At 36.3% G+C, this 19,817-nt stretch overlaps 1 protein-coding gene across 2 annotated transcripts in view; it reads left to right on the plus strand.

Moving 5' to 3' along the window:
• Nucleotides 1–19,817, plus strand: part of LOC133525091 (uncharacterized) — a 177,115-nt gene that overhangs the window by 141,840 nt on the left and 15,458 nt on the right. For both annotated transcript variants that reach the window (XM_061861334.1, XM_061861333.1), the window contains exons 12-14: nucleotides 2,150–2,400; nucleotides 11,410–11,646; nucleotides 13,123–13,506. In XM_061861334.1, coding sequence (XP_061717318.1) covers nucleotides 2,150–2,400; nucleotides 11,410–11,646; nucleotides 13,123–13,506 — 872 coding nt within the window. The remainder of the gene's footprint in view (nucleotides 1–2,149; nucleotides 2,401–11,409; nucleotides 11,647–13,122; nucleotides 13,507–19,817) is intronic.

Raw genomic sequence — 19,817 nt, forward strand, 5'->3', positions numbered from 1 at the left:
TTTTTGAATTTTAAAGGAAAATTTGAGGCGCCATCCATTTTCTTCCCATTGTATTGTGATGATGAATAGGTTATGGTAATATTTTCGCATTTTGTGCGTTGGAAATGAATTTCAAATTTATGGTTTGGCCGAAAGCGTTATTGTGTGCCATGTTTTACGAGTAAAATATGGAGTATTTTTTAGAATTGCAACATATTACCTACAGGCAATTCCAATAAATATGATGATCTTAGTCATGCTTTATATTATACCTAATAAGCGGGTATCAAGGATAAGAAGATAACAAATACTATGTATTGTTATATTCTTATTTGTTACAAACGAGTTTACAAACCTGTGAATTTTTCGTCTTCATTTAAGACAATGATATTAAAACCTGCACATTTGTAGTATACTGATTTCTTGTAAAAAAATATTATTTATACAAAACTTTATGTGTAATTATTTATTTGATTTTTTCACTATGAAAGATAAAATGCATAACATTAAAATCACAAGCTATAAGTATAACATCTCCACAATCTACACGTCAAAGTATGTTTTATCAACATATAGATTGAAATCAATATGTTATTTGTTATGATCTGGCTACCATTTGAAATAATGACTCAATATCCTATCACAATATAAAGATTCTGAGATATTGCTATATCTATGAAAGCTGTTGTTTATTTTGCTTTAAGTTACAAACCAAATTATATATTTATAGGTTTACTTTTTTCATATTTTAAATAGTTGATTTGATGAACTTCACCATAATAATATTACCTAATAAAAAGAAAAAAATAGTAAAAATACATTTATATAACGCCACAACATATTACCTATTATTTATTATTATTATTTTATTTGATACACTAGCAGCTCTTTGAGCTGATACGTGTATATCGCAGCACTTGTGTTTAATTAGTACTTTTTAACGTTCTAAAATGTGTATCTAGTCTATTTTTTAAAAGAGTTCACGGTGCACTAACAACAGTTTCTGGTAGAGAGTTCCACACATTTACTACACGATTTGGCAAGAAGTGTTTCCTAGGGTTGCTAGCACATGGAGGTTTGTCTAGTTTTTAGAGTGTCCTATCAACCTTACATTCTGGCTTGATGTATACATATAGGTAAGTCTTTAATATTTTGAACATAGTGTCCAGACAAGACTTTATATGTCTCAATAAGATCGCCTCGCTTCCTTCTGTCCTCCAATGTTGACAAAACATTGCACTCTAAAATAGGATCACCACTCAGTATAATGTCGATGTCGCGGCCATTCGTAGCTGGTTTTCAGTGGGAACCTGAAATGAAACAGAAGTTAGCAAAAACAAAAAAAAAGTAAGATACATATATGTCTATAATGATGTTACTATGATCATTAACCATCAGTCACAAACTTCGGAATATTTTAGAAGAAAAGTGAAAACGCGTCGCAATGGTGCCAAGGCTCGAGGTATCAAAGTAACCGGTTGACAAGGCCGGAGGGCCAACCAACCGCGGCGCTGATTAGATAGAAGTTGAAAACCCCTCAACGTCGGCGACGCCTTGTCTTGTCGCACCAAGGTTCGTGGTATCGGTCGGCAAGGCCGGAGGAATAACCGGTTGGGTATTAGGCGTCGCTGATTAGGACTTAACTCTTTGGTGGATGACGACTATATAGTTTTCGTGCCAAGGTATATAGGAGGTTTCAAACTGGTTGATCGGTGGCCGGAGGGCCAACCAACCATTTCGCTGAATAGATAGGTGTCACTGTTAATGAACCCTTTAAATTTGACATTCATGGTAAGAAACCAACATAGGAGGGACAACAAATCGCTTCGCTAATGTTAGAGGGTCCTAAGTCCGATAGATTAACCTAGAGATTTCCAATCTACTATATTTATTTATGTTTAATTTAGTAATTTGCAAATAATTATACTGCGGGTAGCTCTAGGATTAAGAGCAAGAATATTAATCATACTGGTAACCAATGTGATAACAATGATAACTTACTTAGATGCACAGTTTGGGGTTTCGGGAACGCTTCGTTCCCTTGGAACCCGTTGAATGTTGAAGACGCATTTAGTCCTGGGTGACCAGAATCTTTGAGAATTCTGAGAAAGTTGGCGTACCTATATCTTTTTCTTCAATAGACCTAACAATATTTCTCTCTTGTCCACAGGCCTCTTCAAAGGCTCCACAACCACACTAGACGGCATAGGTCTCCGGCCGATGCCGGCCGAGCGGCCTAAAACCCTTCGCAAGCTCAAGTCGGTCTACGACGCCTCCCCCACAGACCCGCCTGCCGTGAACCTGGGCAATGGAAGCAGTGTCAATGGATGTGAAGATGAGGTCCGGAGACGGAGTAACACGAACAGCTCGACGCATAGTGGGGATAAATCGCTGTCGATACTTAGCCCGTTTGATGAGCAGGTATGTAGGCTATAGCAGTTTACTGGACGTGGGGTTTAAAAACGTGAAGCGCTGGTGGCCTAGCGGTAAGTGCGTTCGACTTGCAATCCAGAGGTCGCGGTTTCAAACCCCGGCTCGTACCAATGAGTTATTTCGGAACTTATATACGTAATTTTTACCAGTCGCTTTTCGGTGAAGGAACACATCGTGAGAAAACCGGACTAATCGCAATAAGGCCTTGTTTACCCTCTGGGTTGGCAGGTCAGATGGCAGTCGCTTTCGTAAAAACGATTCGTTGCTAAGCGGACCCCAGGCTCCCATGAGCCGTGGAAAAATTCCGGGACAACGCGAGGAAGATGATGATGTGGTTTTAAAACGTGCCACCAAGCTTTATATTATATTATTATCATACAGTTACGCTTTCTGCCCTCTAATGATAAGTCCATAAAGTACCTGAATCAATTTTCTTCATTAGGTTTTTGCAAATGAGTACTTACTCGTAAAGGTCTCTCTAAATAACAATTGACGAAAAGTTTACGTCTGACAGCGACTTGTATGTAAAGTACGATTCCCACCGAACGGGCGGAGTCGGACCGCATCGGAGCGCATTTCAAATTTGTACGGCCGCAAGCCGGTCGGCTCCTCGCGGACGCAGACGGATTCCATCGCGTCTGCCAAACAAATGTGCTCGCCGGACTCCGCCCGTTTGGTGAGAAACGTACTTTATGACACTCGATGAATTAAGGTCGGTTTGCATAAAGATTAATTTAGCAAAATAAGAAACATCTTGTTAAGCTTTTCCGCACATTCGTTATGTAGTTTGACGACTGGTCTGGCCTTGTGGGTAGTGTACACTAGTAACCCTGCCTATGAAGCCGATGGTCCTGATATTTCTTCCTGAGTCATGGATGTTTTATATTATACATATATATATATATGTTTGAGTACCCACAACACAAGCCTTCTCGGGCTTACTGTGGGACTTAGTCTATTTGTGTAAGAATGTCCCTATAATATTTATTTATTTACAACGTTTTGTACTCTAATTAGGCTCGGGCATCCACGGTTATAAGCTTATAAGTCTTTCGATCCCACGATGTATTCTAAGATTCTACTTTCAGATAACCAACCAGATGCAATGATAACAAGCTATTAACTCGGTCCATGTTACACAACTAGTACCATCGTTGAACTGAACACCAATTATAAACCTTGTTACAGAGACGTAAGGTTCATCGACAATCAGATGGTGTTGGTACAGTCAGCATTGAAAGTACCGGATCAGACTAGGCGTCAAAAGTATCTGCTATTTTCATTATCTAATACATATAAATAGCAAATTAATATTATCGGACAATCTTACACAAATCCACCTAGTTCCACAGTAAGCTCAATAAGGCTTGCGTTGTGGGCAGGGATCGGAAACCGGTATTTTTTGTATGGGAACGAAAACGGTATTTTTTCGTTCATTGTTAATTATTTCATTTCTAATTGGGCAATCTAATAATACGAAGTCGTTATCTAAAAACACAATCGAGTCCTATATTTGGAGTATAAAATAAACCAAAATATATATTTATTTCAAAGTTTTTCCAAAAAACCGGTTCCGATCTCTGGTTGTGGGTACTGGACAATTAAGACAACCATATTATATAAGAGATACCTAATACTTAAATTTATATTAAAATAACATGTAAGCCACACACAAGTAACTGCCAACAAAACTAATTATATAATTCAGGCTAAATTTAGTTAAGATAATCTCCAAATATTAGAGATTGTAACTGAGTCAGAACTGTATCTCAACAACAACACTGAAATAAACTGGTTTTTAGGGTTCCGTAGCCAAATGGAAAAAAACGGAACCCTTATAGATTCGTCATGTCCGTCTGTCTGTCCGATTATTTATATATAAAACATCCATAACTCAGGAACAAATAAATATCTGTGTTAAACACACAAATAAATGCCCTTGCCAGGATTCGAACCCCGGACCGCCTGCTTTGTAGGTAGGGTAATACGCTAATACCTTAACAAAATATATATAAATTAATGTTTAACAAGCAGAAACGTCTGTGAACGATGCTATTAAGCCGATGCCAGACGCCGTGAGGTCAAGTCTCACTCAAGACAGTAATTTTTCTACTTTTAAATTTATCCTAAGCTTAAAAAAATATATATATGTGTGTTGTTTGACGACCGGTCTGGCCTCGTGGGTAGTGACCCTGCCTACGAAGCCGATGGTCCCGGGTTCAAATCCTGGTAAGGGCATTTATTCGTGTGATGAGCATGAACATTTGTTCCTGAGTCATGGGTGTTTTCTATGTATTTAAGTATATATATAAATATTTATATGTTATATATATCGTTGTCTAAGTACCCTCAACACAAGCCTCATAAAGCTTACTGTAGGACTCAGTCAATTTGTGTAATAATGTCTTATAGTAGAAGGGGCATTTCATGATCTGTCCCGTATAAATTATAAACACATTTATTTCGTATATTAACTACCTACATCAACGTTTCAAGTGGACGGTTATTTTACTGAGTATTGGTCCATTGTAACAGACAAAAAGTCCTATACCTACAAATTTTCAGAAAATTTGCGTTTGTACTTTTGTACCGAGTCAACGGTAGTTAATTACGTGAAGTATATGCTCCCCAATAAAGGCTGTGACAGATACTTTTGAACGCATACTGTAGAGATAAATCTTTATTTTATATGTAGAAAAGTTATTATTTTAGTGCGTTGTTTCATGATGATGCCGACTATACTAATAATGACAACAAGCCAGGGCCTTTGTGAGCTCTCCGTATTAATTGCTACAATCGGTTATGTCATAGTCACATGGTAGCTAAATGGTCTTCATTGATAGTAGCTGATGTAACCGGCCGCTGGAATGATATTACTTTTGAACGTCAGTGTGTGGAAATTTAGCGAAAACTCATAGGTTAAGTGTAGTGTAGTAGGGCTCGAACCATTTTCTTCCACTGACTCCGGTCCTGGGCAGCTTGGGTAATCTCCTCCCACCCCATCCCCAATACACCCAACTCTTGCTCCACGAAACGGCGCTAAGTAAATTTAGGGCGACCATGTTTCCGTTTTGCGGGCATCTACCAGGTCAGGGCCACTTTGGATAGGTGGGTGTCAGTCCTGAGGATATGCCCAATCCAATGCCATTTGCGCGTTTGGATTTCCTTTGTACGAGTGCTTGTCCGGTAATTCTCCATAAGTGAGCGTTTGTGATCCAGGTAGGCCAAAAGTTGCGTAGAATTTGCCTTAAGCATTTGTTCACAAACACTTGCGAGTTATGTTGTTAGATAGAGAAAGGTAAACTTATACCCCCTTATTCATAAACGTGTACTAGTTAACTAAGTTACGAAGCCGCTAATAATCGTTTGTCCCTTTCCATCATACCTATACGTCGGAAAGGGACAAACGATTATTAGCGGCATCGTTACTTTAGTACGCGTTTATGAATAAGGGGGATAGTAATTATAAAGTATGCTTACATTAGTTAAATATCTTTCAAGAAAATTTTGCTGCCTTAAAGGGAAGAATAGCTTTGCGATCCTAGCGAAATAACGGTATTTTTTCTATGAAATTCCATTCCGGGAGAAAACGTTTTCCATTACCTAAATATTAACAAATCACTTTGATTTTGATGTCGATAGCTTCAGCATAATATATTCTAGATTTGTAGGTTTGGCTTTAAAAAAAAGTATTTTTTGTTTAGCAAATTTAAAAACAAGGAAAACCTATACACCTAGTTTTTCATTGTGTCAATAACATACTACTAAAAAATCATGGAGAATTGAAAATATTTTAAAAAGGGGAAAACTTGTTCTCTTTTTGTATGGGCGATCACGTACTTACCTCTTGAGGGTATTAGATAACTGTCAAATTTGCATATCAAACACAAACAAACACACTAAGCTGCTAGATATCAATATCAGTAAGCAAAACTTGGACGCAGGAGTTGCGCGATTTTTCGGTTTACAGTGCAAGTTTGAATATAAAAAAATTCAATTTTTGTGTATGGCTAAGTTTTTTAAAGTCTCTTATCCCACACACAGAGCCCGATTCGGATTACCAACTTGTTATGGCTTCTATCTTATTTTGATACGACGTTGATGATCGTTTACGCCAGGGGTCTCTAAACTTTTTTTCCTGAAGGCCATGTTGCACCTCAGAAACTTGCGCACGGGCCACTATCGGTATTTCGGCGGAGGGGGTGGGGAGGTGTGGGGGGGTCTAGGTGTTAGAAGCACTCTCAATGATGCTGACCCCTGGAGCCTTGGAACCGTTTGGCAAACTCCCGCGGGCGGGCCGTAGGCTGTCGCGTTTGGGTGTCCGCGGGCCGGATTGGAACGCCTTGCGGGCCGGGGTTTTGAGACCCCTGGCTTACACTGATTGATTCAATCATGTCATGCGTGAGATGCCAATCACCAAGACGATTGTCAAAATCATATCAAATCCGTTACAAATTGTTAAGTTAGAATCGACCTCACGTTCATACCTCACTGTATAAAGGAGAAAAACATCATTGTTAGTGGATTAACAAACCTTCGCTTGAATAGTTCATTACTACGAGTATCAGTAAATAGAAGGGCTTTAGCAATTCGCGGTACGACTTGACCTTATCGGTCACGATTCGCAGGGTTTGTAGATAAACAAGAAAGTTGGTAAACAGTTTCTATGACTATTTATCAACATGAATATGTACACTAATATTCACTTTGGATTGAGTGGTTAGTTGAGTAACGTAAATATATTTGACCCAAGTAAAATACTGGGAAAACTATTTTCATGTTTTTTTTTAGGCCAGCAAACGAATGAAAAAAGTTATAGAGGGAAATGCTTGGAACACAATTTTTGACTTCGCAACTTTGTTTGGGCTAGGTAGGAGGTGAACATATCAAAAGTCCCCGGCCATAGCTCTTGAGCCGGCGAGAGAGGGGGCTTTGAAGGTCCCATTTTTCGGTTTTTCACTCATATCTTGGAAACTTTGCGTCTTGGTGACATGATTACTTACGCAAAACGAAAGCTGAATAAATTTGCTACAAGTTTAATTAACTTCAGTTTCTCTCTTGAAAGTTTAATTGTCATCTTGGCTAGGCCCCCAGAGGTGCAACTTTAGAGCTTTGTTAAGCAATAAGGAGTTATAAATAACTAAATATTAAAAGGACATTATTATACCAATTGACTAAATCCCACGGTAAGTTCAATTAAAGCAGTAATCAGTAAGCTTAATTTGTAGGTACTTAGACTACGTTATATATACATATGAAAAATGAAAAATGATTTATTCTCTCACAAGCATATTTAACAAAATACAGGTTGGTGTCCCTTTTTAAGTATAGATATACCTGTGTTAAGGAACACCGCTCTTCCTTAGTGATTACCTAGAAGCTAAAAGCAAAACTATGATGGCTACAAAGTATAAACTAAATAATTAATATGTAAGTAAACTATGTAATACTAAACTAAGATGCGAGTAGCAAAGTAACTAATGTAATTTTAAATCTTCAAGTATAAGAGCCACTTTTAAGTGTTTTGCGCGCATGTGTGTGTGCGTGTGTGTGTGTGTGTGTGTGTGTGTGTGTGTGTGTGTGTGTGTGTGTTTTGTGTGTGTGAGTATGTGTGTGTGTGTGTTAAGGGATTGGTGCATTGATTGATTTATATTAGATTATGATTTAAGTAGATTTTCCATATCAACATAGTTTTTAGTATTTAACCAGTTTTTTATTTTAATTTTACATTCTCTGTAGGTGGAGGGATATATATATATTTCATTATTTAAAAAGTTGTACAATTTTGCTGATTGAACAATGTACTGTCTTTTAGCAAAGGCAGACTTTGTAGGTGGAATAGGGATTATGTTAGTTTTTTTCCTTCTAGAGGTATTAGAGTCAGGGTAATAAAACGTAAACTTATGTATCCGTAAGATTACATTAAGCACATATAATTTTCTTACAGATAAAAGTCCACATAGATCATATAGATCAACGGTTGGAAACCTATAAGGCTTAAAGTACATGACTTTTAGCAGTGCTCTTTGAGCTCTTTCAAGTTGTAAAAATTTTGTTTTTGTTTACATATATAATATAATATATACATAATCGACACTAAACTTTCATGAGACATGTTCTAAAATATTTACAAGTAAGTGTAGCCGTGGTATGTAACTATTTTAATATATACATAAATACTTAAATAAATACAGAAAACAGCCATGACTCAGGAAATATCCGTAATTATCACACAAATAAACGTCCTTACCAGGATTTGAACCCGGGACCACCACCCACTGGGCCAGACCGCTCGTCAGTTATAATATAATAAACCAAAAACCAATATTTTTTCTAGTGAATTTTATTCTGTTCAGAGTTATATTCTAATTAAATAACAATTGTGACGGTATTTCTTATGTTAGTTGTCGATGCGTTGGATTAAATAACAATTTTCAATTTCTCCCCTTATCTCGATTTATACTCGGACCGGATTATACTTTCACTGGCATTGTTGACGGCATTATCTTATTGTAACTAGGTTATTATATTATTCAAAACATATCTACTTAAGTGAGTGTAAAGTGACTTTTATATGAACCAGATACTATCAGACTCAGCAATAGCAAAGAGAATTTGAAATAGAGGTTTCTTGTCAAAGAAAGCTTTGTAGCGACGTAAATTTACTGCCACCTTTCGACACATAATTAAAACTTTTAGAACGCCATTTGACTTTGATCCTTATTATTTTACTGATATGAGTTAAATTTGTTAAATATCAAAAAGTGGCGCCATCTAATAGATCAAAGGCCAAAGGTATAGCAGCATCGTTTCGAGCGATGGCGCCATACCCGGTAAGATGGCGCCACTTCGATATTTAACAAATTAAACACATATCAATGAAACAATAAGAATCAAAGTCAAATATGGCATTCTAAAAGTTTTAATTATGTGTCGAAAGATGGCAGTAAATTTACGTCGCTACGAAGTTTTCTTTGAAAATACACCTCTATTTGAATTCATATTCATTTTGCTATCAGTGAGAATGACGCTGCTTTTAAGTATTGACGTAACTATTAATAGTATAATGTTTGTAATTTAATGAAATACTTAGTATAAAAATGCTTGTGTTGAGGGTACTTAGACAACGATATATATAATATATAAATAGTTATAAATACTTAAATACATAGAAAACACCCATGACTCAGGAACAAATATCCATGCTCATCACACGAATACATGCCCTTACCAGGATTTGAACCCGGGACCATCAGCTTCATAGGCAGGGTCACTACCCACGAGGCAAAACCGGTCATCAAAGAATAGAGCAAACGTATAATAATATTTTTCATCTTTATTAATAAGAATTAACATAATAAATGATGTAAAGCCAATACTTATGTAAGTTAATACTTGCAGCTAGGAATATTTTTCAAAAAAAAAAAGGTTGTAATTATACAAAATATTCTCAAGTTTTAACTAATGACAATAGATAAAGACGGGAAGTATCTACTTACGATTAACTATTCATTGCTAAAGATAAAATAAAATATTGTAGATTTTAGGTAACTACTTATACAATCACAATACATAAAGTACTGGCATAAAATATAAAACTTGATTTAAAAAAAAAATGACTGCCGAAAACTTATAATATTGCAGAAGAAGAATAGCTTCAATATGGTGCGTTCTTTGTTCTTAAAGTCTATAAATAAATATTATCAACGATCACCATATTCCCAGCATATTCCTGTTTCAGTAAAAAAGTGCCTTTATGCTTCAAGCTTCGTAAACAATACCTAGCTGATATAAGATAATACGCCCGTATGCGTTATCTGATGATATGCGGTCATTATGTGCAAGCGCATGCAGGTATACTACACTAAAAAAAATCCCAAGTCACCCTAAATTGAACTCTATGTCAGTTACATAAAGACTTTAAGAGCTCGTTCGTTTTTGTCATAATGCAGGTGGGTAAGCAGCTTGGCGATCGGCAGATGTTTTAACACGCACGACAAATTTATCGCGGTTTTTAACTTAGCTGTGACAGACACTTAATTGTTATCATTAAGTGTCAGCTGTTTATTAGCGAATAATTATGTTTATTTTTATTTTTATCTTCGGTCTGATGTAGGTACAGTGACGTTAAGATATGTATCAACTGTATTCATTACACCTTAGCTGTTCTTTAGTTTATAAACGTAAATGCTTACAGTCGCATTATTTTTTATTTTATGCTATTTTAATTGACGTTAAAATAACAGTTCGTAATTTCCGTTCATATCATAAATGTAGTGCTTTCTACAATGAAACAACTTTTCCGGATATATTTTTTTAATTATTTCCTAAAACCAAGTAGAAATTCCATTGGAAATAGTGGAAAAGCAGTAGAAGTAAACGTGTTAAAATGATTATTAGTGAGACTAAGAGGAGTATTCAGATTATAATAATGAATTTGAACTGGATTTTTTATGGTTATGATCTGTTAGTGTCAAAGGTGATATTTCTCCAACTAGAAACACCCTTACTCACTTCCAGTTCGAGCGCCATCTTGATAGTCAGACGTCGTTTTTTGCTCATTAATATTGCTTAAAGTGTAATATCGATAGCTTAGTATACAATAAACTAATGTGGTAGTGTTCAGTGAATGGAAAATTAATCTTAAAACGCGTTTAACCACCATTTTGGAGCCGTTTTATCACCGTTGACGGCCGGTGGTCCACGTGCTACTTGTTAAGTCCAGCTATAGCTTTACAAGAGCTGATAAAATCACCGTACACTGTCTTGTACTAACCGTACAACTTTAGTCGTATTTAAAGCTGCTAAGACCTTGATACTGGCGAAATAGTCCCACTGGACTAAAGCCATAATTTTAAAAAGTAGGAGTATATGATGAACACCCTTAGTCTTTGGTTCATTTCATTTATATTCTTTCGCTTATACATCTCATATACTTGTCAGCAACATTTGTTCTTATATATTTATTTAGGTACTTATTTATATCATTGTCCACAGGAGGAATGGGCGAAGATCTCCGAGATAATGGCCTCATTCGGCAGCAAGCTCGTCCGCGAGTCCGTGTTTGTGTCCGAACTCGAGCAGGAGTTCACCTCCCGCCTCGGCCTGAGCTGCTCTGAGTCTAGCTTGAGTCCTTCTGTGGCCTCGAACTTAGGCCTCTGGCTTTCCGGCCTCGGGTTACATGACTACGAACCGCTGTTCTTAGAAAGCGGTTTCGATGATGTTGATTTTGTGGTAAGTGTACTTTAGATTTTGGTTTTACATTAGTATCATCTGCTCCGAGTCTAGCTTGAGTCCTTCTGAGGCCTCGAACCTAGGCCTCTGGCTCTCAGGCCTCGGATTACATGACTACGAATCGTAGAAATCTGTTTAGATGATGTAGATTTTGTGTTGAATATGAAATTCTATCGTATATTAACTACACAGTATTTACTAAAAGTCCTGGTTTGTTTCTGCATCCTTTCTGATTTGATTGGATATAATTAGGTTTTAATATATTCACTTACTAATGAATCAGCGATGTTTTTCGGTACATGAACGAACGTAACAAACGATAATACTTACAATGACTAATGATAATTAATGATAACTAACCTAAATTTTTTATTATCCATTGATTAGTTGAATCATTAATTCTGCATTGAATGGTGGCACAAATAAAACCAGTATACTGTTTTGATAACAGAATATTTAATTAATCAGATGTACAGTCGAGGAAATTAATTCATTAGCAGGTTGTGGTTCACTTTACACTGGAAAGCTCATAGCATAAGTATGTACAGTCAGCGTCAAATACTTCGTAGCAGTCAAAGTGGCCAAATAGTTCGGTACACCATACTAAATATATATATGGTGTACCGAACTATTTGGCTACTTTGGTTGCTACAAAGTATTTGACGCTGACTGTACAACCAAATTTACTTGAACTGCAAATTGCTAAAGAATCAATTTCCTCGACCGTACATTATCACGTATAGGTTTTGTTACGTAGATTCGAGAATAGTTAAAATTAGTGTTTAGTAAGATTCCAGGACTGCTTATAAGTATAATATATTATGTTTGGTAAAGCAAGTCATTAATAAAGTAATCCTAGCTATCAAAGGTTAGGAAAGGTTAGGTTTCCCTTGCAGTTAACTAATGGATGTACAAAATGATATAGACAGTTATTAATGCTAGTGAATATACAGACAATACATACCTACAATTATGTAATATGTTTATGTCAAAGAAAAATATGAGCTGTAAAAATAGCAGTTTAACTAAATGGCATTCTTGCAACGTCGGTAACACATCATAATTACTTTGTATGGATTGCCCGGGCGGTGTAATTATGCGGTCTTATGTACCTGCTTTTTAGATGTATTATGTTTATATAACAATAATGTGCTTATTAATTTTTGAAGAAGGAATAAACTTTGATTACAACCATGTAGATGTAAAAAAGTATGTCCGAGAGCTGCATAATACTTTAAATCTGCTTTTGAAACTAAGTCCAATTTTACGTTTTGAAATTAAACAAATAGCCGTGTTTGGCAGTTTTCATACAAAAATAAGTAGGCAATTCAAATGTAAAAATAAAATTTAATCTCATCTACAAAAGTGTGATTCTCGCGGCGTTGTATGGAGATAGTCAATTTTCTTTATTTACGTACTAAGTACTCTTTGGTTACATTTACTTTACAAATTTCTAATTTTAACTTTCTTTTCCAGAATGGGATACTAGACGAGAACGACCTCCGAGAAATGGGAATAGAAGAAAGCGATAGACAAAGAATATTAGAGTCAGCGAAACAATTACCTCTTAAAATAACTGAAATAAGCAATAATTATAATAACAATAATATAAGTAAAAACCAAAACGAATCCGTAGAAGAATGGTTAAGGAATATAAATCTAGAGATATATAGTGATACTTTTAGGAAGCATTTGTACGTGGACATGGATCGGGTGAGAAGGATTTGGGAGGTGGAGTTGACTGCGGTGTTGGAGATACAGAAGGCGGGGCATCGGAAGAGGATCTTGGCATCCGTGTCGGGGGAGCAGAATGGGCCCGCGAATCATATGGAGGACCTTAATGCTGATCTCAATTCATTGGTAAGTACTTTTGGATATTTGATTTTGTTATGCTGATGCGCTTTGATCTTCAGTGTAGATTTTTACTTGGTTTTATAGATTCAAACAACATAGTGAACACGAAGAAGTCTAATTTAGTAGCATCACATCGGTATTCTGATATGCGTACACAATTTGATGATTTAATTAAAAAACTTTAAAAAAACGCCGCTAGTACTTAACAACAGTTAACTTTGATTAACTAACTTTCTTTCTGACAATACTTCTTATTTCAGCTGAGAAGAATGTTCATACAATAAGAAAATAGTGAATCTCTTTATTAGTAATTCTGATTGCAAGCCGGCTCTTCAAACACTGAATATTAATTCATACTTACAGTAGTGTGCGATATAATAGCAGTTTAAATATTTATACAAGAGTAAAAAGAGTTAATAAATTCTAAAAATAGGTTATTAACAGTCAAGGTTTGTCGTGGGCAAAAACCATCACCAGAGCCTCAAGCAAGCACAAAAACCAAGAAGTCGGTCAAAAACCAACAATAAAGCCCGAATGATGGACCATTATCTATATAATGGTTATACTATTATAGCCTAACCGATTTTCTAAGATTAAGTTCGTCTTAGTCTTATAGCCTGACCGATTTCCTATGATTAAGTTCGTCTTAGTATTATAGACTGACCGATTTTCTAAGATTAAGTTCGTCTTAGTATTATAGACTGACCGATTTTCTAAGATTAAGTTTGTCTTAGTCTTACTGCGACGAATATTGTCTTATAAAATGTTTAATATTTTCAGGTTTATATTTAATCTAAAGATATAGATCTCCCTTAATTTAATTTCCTCGTTGGCTGCTATTATATTGCACACAGCTGTACATCATGATATCTTTTCTCTGAGAATCCTTGCGCAATAAATATGGTAGGTACGACTAACAATTGGCAATTCCATTATCATTCCTTCCAACACCAACGTCATATCATTGCACTATATTTAATATAACCCCTTTAATGCCACTGTCACGTATTTCGATTAGGTATTTCGACTAGAACAGCATTGTCTATGCGTTACGTATGCTGTCCACGACACTGGACGGACGCACTCCGTACGAGTCTTATTGCATTTTAAGTTATGGTTTATGGTTTCCCATGGGTTTTCCTTATTTGATAGTCACGCCAGGTTTATTGTAGATTTTAATAACGATAATGCTTTATTACTTTCTTGGTGCATATAGTATGGGAAAATACTATTGTTTAATTTCATAGCATTTGCTACGACATTTTGTAGGTGTTGTAGTATAATTATTTCTTACATAAGCAGGTTAAAGATAGAAGGAATCTAGTAGCATTGAGTTCGCTGCTTCTTGTAATTTTTATACCTACTTCTCCTTATTTTGATCCATTTAGGAGCCGGTAAATAAAGTAATACTAATATACATATATAATAAACGACAATTTAACATTTATTTTGATGGCATAACATATTTCAAAAATTATTAGACAAAATTTCTCGTTTCTGGGGCATTATTTATGTATTCAAAATGTTATTGCACAATAAATGAAAGCATACATGGCGGGTTTAATGCCAGAAGGCATTCTCTAGCAGTCAACAATGGGCCAAACCGAAAGATTCAGTTGGTGCAGGGTAAAAAGATAAAAATTAAATAGATTTAATTACGAAACCGTATATTCAATGCTATACGTATACTGCCATGATACCTTATATGTATTTAATTGCAATACAATACAAATACTCTTTATTGCACACGTCAATACAAGAAAACATTATAAAAGAAAACAGCAACCCAAATAGAGGTAAACAACAGGCGCTCTTATTGCTAAAAGCGATCTCTTCCACACAACCTTTGGTATTGCAAATGCAATGAAAGAAACCTATCACAAAATATACAGAAAACAAACAACTTTATTGCACAAATTACAAAAATAATCTAGGAGACCGCGCCTTGCTCGGAAAACAAACAAAAATCAAAAATGCGCGTTTTCCCAGAGATGATGCCAAGCTAGATCAATTTTTCGCCCCCGAAAATCCCCATACCAAATTTCATCGAAATCGTTAGATCATCGTTTCCGAGATCCCCGAAATATATAAATATACAAGAATTGCTCGTTTAAAGGTATAAGATGTACAAATGGCATTATAAAGACTCATTGTATAAGAAAAAAATATTGAAAGCCCATTTCAGATTAATCAATAGGGCAATGGCCAATAAAATGGCACACATAAAGTGGCCGGTATCATTCGTTGAACTGCAAATGGCGGCCATTAAAGATGGCAATCCGTCCAATCGTGGTAAAAAGGATATCCTCGATCTTTGAGGTAGTTGCTTAGATACTGCACAATGCAATCAGCTCTAACAGGGTGATAACACTGGAAAAAGTGTTAGATTGCATTTAACTTACGCTATATTACGAGGTATTTTTACTTTTTGGACGCCAGTAACACGTAAAGTCGTGCCCGTTGTCGCCAAAAACGATTATATTAACCTTCAAGACGTATACTGTCAATGTACCTTGCCTTAGAGTCTGTGCGGAAAAAGAAGAGTCGTGGAATGTATGGGCCCCATACATTCCACGACTCTTCTCTTTCCGAACAGACTATATCTTATTTTATCTTATGATTTCTGGGCCCTTGCGGATATACTTCGACCCATAGGAATCTTTTGTCCAGTTGCCGCCTTAGGAAAGATCCGTCAACTACTCAAGAGCTTTTTCGACCTCAATGTGCCGGATGTTCAGTTCAGTTCAAATATACTTTTTTCGTTTAGGCCTAGCAACAAGCACTTATGAATAGTAAGACAGTATTACATATTATTATCTTAAGCTAATTATCAGAGCAATTTATTGATGTAAGTATTATTCCATATATAATTCATAGACCAAATTTCAATCATTCATGTAGTCTTGTGTGGTATAATAAGCTTTAGAGATAAGTTTACGCTTTACATTATTTTTAAATTTATCAATTGATAATTCAGTAATATGGTTTGGAAGTTTATTATAAAATCTCAAGTTTTTGTGTATTTATTATTGAATGTGTGTGTGTGTGTGTGCGTTTTCTTTAAGTTAAGTGACAGTGCAGTTCTGTTATGCGCAAAGTAGTTAAGTCGGTGTGCAAATTATATCTGTTTTTGTGTTTTCCTTGTGCTAGAAGTGTCTGTGTTGTGCAGTGATATAATCCAGTTTTGTATGTCCGCTGAGCAACCAACCCCGTCGTGACTGTCTAAACTACTATCGACATTTACATATGCTGAAATTGTGTAAATCATTACTAGGTAACACGCGTATGTGACGCCTCTGGAGGGCCGTAACGGTGGCAACCGTTGTGGTATAAAAAAAAAGAAAAAGGTAATACATAAGAAAACTATATTTAACTCAAGCAACTTGATTTACCTACTTGTTTTAACACTGACATGTCTAAAAGTGACCTGATGGCACCCCGCGAAGCCTAGAAGTGCTATGTATATACCTATACTCGTATATAAGTAAGTATGGATAAAGAAGAAATGTAAATATTTTTACCGTGCTAATGGCAGCGTTGTTTATTTTTTACTATTATTTTATATAAACTCCCATGTTTATTGGGTCGAGTGCTATTATGTACGAGCTTACCAGCCTTGCTTGATAAGTGCTTTTACTTTTGGTTTATCATCAGTAACACAGTGCATAGTGGAGCTTGTCCTCGACCGTATAGTAAGAAAGCTAACGGTCCTCTTAGATACTCCTGCACCTATACAACCATTAAATACTATTAAATTTCTTGGCACTTATATCACCTTAGGTCATGACAGCTACGATACGAGCTACGATAAAAACAGTTCTAAAATATAAAGAGAAGGAGGGACGCCCAATATACCTATACGTGGGAGGACTCACTGAACTACGATATTCGGCATTTTTACCCTGATCCTATTGGGAACACATATCCGAAATCAGAAGCAGCCTAAAGAAACAAGTGGAAAGAATATATAAACAATCGAAAACTGAAGGAATCAGAGCCAGAGGAAGCCGAAAGCGATGGCGGCACTACGGTAGGACATGTAATACGGAGCCAGCCCCAGGTGACCTACCACGCTTTGATTAGCATCAGACATTACGAATTAAGGATAAGATTATCCTGGCGCTTAAAGTTGTATGAAACAAGAGGGGGGGGGGGGGGGGGGACTTCATAAAAATAATAATACAGCAGTCACATACCCTCACATTCCTAATACCAAGTATTTATTACACACCAAGTATAGTATCTATCTACCCCGTGCTGACTTAACGATGCCTTGTATTCGGGTCGGCTAAAACTTTCCCGTCTCTCCTACTATCCTGACTGCAAACCCTACACTCCAGTCCTATCTACTGGGTGCTCCGGTGTCTCGGGCAGGCTGCAGGTGCCTACGGCGGGGTGGCAGGGGTTGTTGCGTAATAAGCCGGTGTGCGAGCGTACTTTGTTTGATTTCGCGTTTGAGGCTTAGCCGGTGTGATGTGACGCTGACATAATCCACCGACTCGCTGCCTCTTAGGTTGAATCAGCAGAGTCATGCGAGCCTACGGTGCTATTTTGTATCAACATCGCCTCCCCCTTGTAGTCTCCCCTTCCTAGTCCTTGCTGCAGGATCTGCTGGCTGGAGTTACCCCAAGTATCAGTATCAGTATCAGTATCACAATTACCCATGAATGATTTTTTAATTTTATGGAGCCGAGTGAAAGGCACTGCGAGCTTACGTTTATTTCTAGTATTAACATTATGATTATGAATGTCACAATTTTTCTTAAAATCGACAATATTTTTATGTAAGTACATAAAGAATATTCTCATAAATGTATTGACAGTGCACTGTCATTATGTCAATTTCCTTAAATTTATCTCTAAATGAGTCTCTATGTTTCATTTTATATATTGCTCGAATAGCCCTCTTCTGCAGAGCAAAAATGGTATTTATCTCTGAAGTACCACCCCACAGTAAAATACCATATGACATAATGCTATGGAAGTAACTAAAATATACTAATCGAGCTGTTTTGATATCAGTTAACTGACGGATTTTGCTTACTGCAAAAGCCTTACCTTACCTTACAAGTATTTCCTCATTATGAATGTTATTTTATTTATAATTTTATTAATTTATTTATGCTCGTAAATTATGAAAGATGTAGTTGTTATTACAATTGGTATTGTTATAATTAGTATGGTTACAATAACAAACATACGAAACATAATTGAGGTAAGGTAAGTCAATTAGAAAAAAAACTATCAAAATATATTTTCTTCTTATAACAAAGAGCTCAACGAGAGTGCGGGTCAGTGTCGGCAACGCGCATGTAACACTTCTGGAGTTGCAGGTGTCCATAGGCTACGGTAGCTGCTTACCATCAGGCGGGCCGTATGCTTGTTTGCCACCGACGTAGTATAAAAAAATTGGTTCATTACGATATTGTTGTTTGACGTAGTTACATATACAACATTTTGTTTAATATTGCCAACACTGTAATAAAAGTATGAACAGCGGCGGCATCATGGTTCCATTTTTATCACTTGTCACTATGCTTGTCACTTTCTCGCTTACATACTTGTTAGAACGTGACAGGCATGGTGACAAATGATAAAGAGCTAACCATCTTAACCCTACAGAGGTTATTAAAACTGTTTAAAAAATTAAATTCGGTTTAATATTCCATTAAAGTTAGTAAGACGTTACGTGATTTTATGTTATAAAACGTAATTATGTCAGACATTTCGTATGCAATGAGCGTAACTGGCTCGCATAAAATAAAAACAGTATGCTTAGCACAGGAGCGCCGCCACAGACTCGCTCGCGAGATTGACTACCCGTTTTTTTCTAAATATATCTTATACCTTTAAACGAGCAATTCTTGTATATATATATATATTTCTGTGATCTCGGAAACGGCTCTAACGATTTCGCTGAATTTTGGTATATGGGGGTTTACAATCTATCTAGATTAGTCTTATGTTTGGGAAAACGCGTGTTTTCGAGTTTTCATGCGTTTTTCTTTCGACGAAGAATATGGTCGCTAATTTCGTGTTGCCGGCCACTGTCCGTCTGGTCCAGCGGGTTAAGACGCGGACTGCTAAACGAGTGTTACGGGTTCGAATCTCGCCCGGTGACTAACTTTAAGTTCAAGTTTATATATATTTTTTTAATTTTTATTGTTTTAGACAAGTTTAATTTAGTAAAAAAATGTAGTTAAGATTATCACCTATACACCACCATATTACAATAAATAGTTATATTATAACCGAGCAAAGCTCGGTCGCCCAGGTACTTAAGTACTTAATTAGAGAGTGCTGCTGAGCCAGCAGGA

The sequence above is a fragment of the Cydia pomonella genome, chromosome 14, assembly GCF_033807575.1.
Source record: "Cydia pomonella isolate Wapato2018A chromosome 14, ilCydPomo1, whole genome shotgun sequence".
Lineage (NCBI taxonomy): Eukaryota > Metazoa > Arthropoda > Insecta > Lepidoptera > Tortricidae > Cydia > Cydia pomonella.